The sequence below is a fragment of the Phragmites australis genome, chromosome 7, assembly GCF_958298935.1.
Source record: "Phragmites australis chromosome 7, lpPhrAust1.1, whole genome shotgun sequence".
In the NCBI taxonomy this organism is placed as follows: domain Eukaryota; kingdom Viridiplantae; phylum Streptophyta; class Magnoliopsida; order Poales; family Poaceae; genus Phragmites; species Phragmites australis.
The window spans coordinates 29,433,572-29,438,395 of record NC_084927.1 but is presented as its reverse complement, the minus strand read 5'-3'; the positions used below and the strand labels follow the sequence as shown (position 1 = coordinate 29,438,395).

At 37.4% G+C, this 4,824-nt stretch overlaps 1 protein-coding gene across 1 annotated transcript; it reads left to right on the top strand.

The window, feature by feature from the left end:
- Positions 1-335: 335 nt before the first annotated feature.
- On the top strand, positions 336-4,304 carry LOC133925556 (uncharacterized). Its single transcript, XM_062371443.1, has 6 exons — positions 336-494; positions 1,752-1,957; positions 2,101-2,281; positions 3,390-3,475; positions 3,597-3,682; positions 4,084-4,304. Exons 1-6 carry the CDS (start codon positions 336-338, stop codon positions 4,302-4,304), a joined length of 939 nt encoding a protein of 312 aa, XP_062227427.1.
- Positions 4,305-4,824: the final 520 nt, after the last annotated feature.

Below are 4,824 nucleotides of genomic sequence, written 5' to 3'. Positions count from 1 at the left end.
GTCATCACGCCTCACATCACAAAATGATAAAAAGCAAAAAACTAAAATTAGAAGAAAGGTCCAAAAAGCCAGCTCAGCAATATATCCAACTGACAAGATGAAAGGCAATCAATGGATGTTGGCAAGTAATTAAGAGCTAGCATATCTTGGAGATGAGAGATGATACTCATTTTTTAGAAAACATTGATGGAAGATGTGCAAACATGTCCAGGCTCCTCTTCCCCTGCAAAAACCAGAGCCCACATTTCCATGCGCCGTAGCTCTTCACTAGGTAGAGCACTCTCAACAGCAGCTTGATCTCCCCTCTTTGGAGAAGATCAGAGATAGCTCAGAGGATGGGGACAAGTACAGAGATGCTGGATGTTATTGTTAATTTTAAGGCTGAAGCTAAAGAATTTCATGGGACAACTGTGACTCACTCCAATCTGAGGTGTTTTCTTGATACTGTTACACCGATTGTAAAGGCACACAGTATGGTACCATTTCTTCCATTGGTAAGCATTTCGGCGACTACAATTCTTTTTTTTAAATTTCTTTTTTTCCCCTGATCTTCTTGAACTGATGTTGTTGAATTTCTAGTTGTCTTTCCCTCTAATATCTTTGCTTGGGAAGATGTCATTTTCTTTGTTTGCATCTTACCTCGGTCCTCTGATTTATAAGAGGACATAATATTTAAATGAAACTTGCGATCTCTTTTATGTTCCATTGTGTTTATCTGATTTGTATGTGTGGACCTTTCTAACCACAAGACCATTATCTATGCACGCTCTAAGTTGCTTTATATATGTTAACTTGTGGGACTGTTGATGTTTCCTTCGATTTGTATGTGAAGTTAGATTCAAATTCCTTTGGCGCGAAACATACACGGTGGGTACGTAGTATGTATTTATGAGGGATGTCATAAACGTGGCAGTATTGTTCTCTGACCGTTCATTGCACGGTCATTTGAATTGGGCGGTTATGATGTGGGTTCTCACTTGAGGTCAATCCTAGACATTTTTCTTTCCACATTTAGTGCTTTTTATTTTTTTATCCAAAATTAGCACAGACCGTACAAATACTAAGACATGTTTAGAGTTTGCACAACAATATACATGTCTTATCTTTTGATATTTTTGTGGTACCTAGTTTGTGCCTAGTATCAATAGGTTTAAACACAATGATCTCAAAAGATCCATCACTGTATGTCCCTTTTGTTCTTACTTTTACATCTTCACCTTATGGTGCATCCCATGATACAAGATATGCATTAACTGATTCTACAGATAGCTAAACATGCATTTATTTAATAGGAACCCAAGTGAAAACGATTAATTAGCAAGATCTCCTCTAGATTTGACTATCAGATTGAATTCAACCCTAAACGTTTACATGATTTTCCATTTCTTTTCTTGCCGACAAAGTTAATAGGGACCTTCCAAAAGAGATGGCCCGATTCACGACAAGGTAAAAACTCACTTCATACCCAATTAACACATATTTTAAATTAGCTTACTTGTGGTCTCATCTACACTGATTCACTGAAGTGATTCTCAACGTTCTTCTTTCTCTTCTTCTTTTGGATGCATTGTATTGAACCAGCTAGGTCGGTGGGTTATTTATGTACTTGACCAGGATACACGAACATTCTACTCTCTATGCACACAATATATCTAAAAGCTGCACTAAGCTTAACCTTAAGACATGATGTTTTCTTTTTACATCTAAAAACATGAAAGGCAAACAAACTAAACTCTTATTTGTAACTGCAGCAAAATGGCTATGTTGAAAAGATTGCAGATGGAGTCAAATGTTTTTACCTTGGAGAGCTTTGGAATAGGTTCTATGAGTGGAGCGCTTGTGGTGTTGGTACTTCGGTGCGCCTCCCTTCGGGTGAGACAATAGTCCAATACTTTGTGCCATATCTTTCAGCCATTCAATTGTACACCAACAGAGCAGATTTTTTTCCTTCACAAAGGTAAGCACCTGGTATATATATTAGTGTATTCTTTGTACATAAATTAACATGAAAAGTGATAAATCTAACAGTACCATTGTTGCTTACATGATCATTACTGGAAGTCTCAATTGGCATAATGACTGCAATGTGGTATGTGGTAGAAGGTTTGATGAGGACAACCAGCACAATGTGATGGATTGTTTGAGTAAGTATGGATGTGAAACACCTTTACACAAGTCCAAGATTGGAGATGAAAGACCAATCTCAATATGCAAGGGGGAGTTGTTCTTTAAGTATTTTGAACTTGACTCCCCTTACGAAAGGATGCCTTTCGCAGACAAGGTATGTAATTTCAATAGCTTCAGTTTTAGTTTTCATCTCTATCATCCATATGTTTTAAATCTGTGCACTTTATGATACGCACCTCACTCAACATACCTTGTCTGGTGTCCTTTCATAAGTTAAGTCAAGTTCTACATACCGGAAGGATACCCCTTGCAAAGTATGCAGTTCCAATAGCTCCATATCTACTTTTCTCTCTGCCATTCACATGTTTCAATTTTCTGCACATTATGATAGATAGCTCATCCTACATATATCACATATGGAAAGACATACATTTGTTAGCATTTCTAATTTGACAAAACGATATACTATTTGCTAATTATAAAAGATTTTATTTACTAATTACAATTTTTTTAAATAAAGAATAAGCCAGTTGATCAGCCTTGCGATTAGTTTTCCCATGAGGATGTGTGCTTTGTGAGGATGCAAGTATCTTTGGCTTTAGCGAGGTTATTTTGCCACTATTAGATTTTTTGAGTTCACCAGACCTTAACTATAAATTTTGGTTGGTGAAGGCCTCCCAGAGCATGCATCACTAACAAGGAGGTTGCTAGTTAGGGTCTGGGGGGTGTAGAGAGAAAAAAGGGCGGTGAGGGAAACAAAAGTTTGGATCAGGGTGAGATTTGTGATTTGGTGAAGTACTTAGGGAAGACGGATCTAGCGGTGGTGGACTCACCAGAGCAAGTGCGGGAAGCAATAATTGTTGTGGGAGGTGGTGAGGGTGGCACCATCATCTACCTCTTTGGTGGCACAACTGCATAGATGGATCTTGCTTGTGCTCGGGCGAATCTGGGGACACAAAGTTTGGGTAATGTTGAGGCGGCGATGGAGTGGGCGGGGTTAGGGATAGGGATGGCAAAAGAAGAAGGGAATATATATAGGGAAAGGAAGATATTCATTGAATCTTTATCCAATGATGCCAAATACACCTATTATTCAAGAGAAGAAGTCATATGGTTGGTTGCTAGATGGTTCTTTTTGCAAAATTGTACAAAACCTTGATAATATTAGTAGGATTGGATTCAAGTGTAAATTTATTTAGTGGGTCCATTGCAATATTATATTTTCTATATGATCATATTAATTTCCTTTCTCTCTTGTTTAGGTGTATGAGCTATGCTATAAATTTCCTGCCTTAGCATCTCTAAGCAGTGTAGAGCTCTCACCATCAAGTTGGATGTCAGTATTTTGGTAACTTTCTAGAATCACTTATAGTTTTAGCTTAAAATTAAAATATACCAATATCCATGTTGTTCACCTGAAGTAAACAACGTTCATGTTTTTGTAACAACTTTCTCCTCTTGTGCTCTAGGTATCCAATAAGTCATACCCCTGCGAAGAATCCGAAAGATCTGAATACTTGCTTTTTGACTTACCATAGCCTCTCCACATCTAAAGGTATGTGACATTTGTTAAGAATAATATGAAGGAATTTTTTTTCCTTTTTCCTCTCATTTCTTTACAAGAAAATTATTGATTTTTTTCTTTCAAAAAGCAATGGTTGTTGGTGTCGGTGTATACCTCAGTCACACAGATTGGCTTGGAAACATTTTCATGTTTTATTACCAAATATACTAAGACATAAAGGTCCTCCAACATGTGTTTTTCTTCTCTTATTTTCCCAAAAACATTGCATTTCACATCTTTTATCTACACATTAATATTGCAGCTAGTAGTAAAAATTGTTTTGCAATGCTTATATGGAAGGGAAAAATGTTCATTCTTTCCAATTCAGTAACATGGTAAACAACTAGGCATATATTCTTAACAAAATGTAACATGGTGACACATTCTTGTAGAGTATGTGGCTCTAAATGACGGGCATGCCTTCGACCATGTGGCGCTCGCCCCATTCGGCCTCGTGACGCTCAAGCTGGATGAGAAAGTATGGGCTAGTCCAGACACTAGTGACCAAGAGCATATTGCCTCTCTCTTCAGTTCAGCTCAATCATGGATAAAGAAGCACCAAATCTATCACCACGACTTCAACTACTTCTCTTGCAGCAACACCTTTGCCTGAATAATATGAACCTAATTGATCGACAGTTAGTATTGATTGATGACTCAAGCATGTCGCGTGTTGTTTTTAGCACATATTCGCGTGCAATGAGAGACTGTAGTAGATGACTTATTTCTATTTTCTTTTGTCACTTTTTACTTGGAACTGTTGTAGACTTGCAGAACTGGAGGTAAATAACTAGTACAACATAGTTGATGCATGCTTTCATTTTAGATTCTTCAAATCATGCTCCATGAGTCTACTGGTATGGACTTTTGTTTACACATCTAGAAACTACACACCGCAAAAACATATGCGCATACAAGATGAAAATTGAGTTCCATGATGTTTTGGTTTCACATTGTGTCGTGCTCAAACACCTTATGTTCAGGGCAGTCTAGGCTGAACACTATGTTTAACGCAAAGTTGGCATGAGATTACATTCTTATTTTGACATGATTAAGCATGACCTCTAGAAGATATGGCGAACAATCAACTAAAAATATCTAAAATAGATTAACCTAAAAAGCATATGACATGA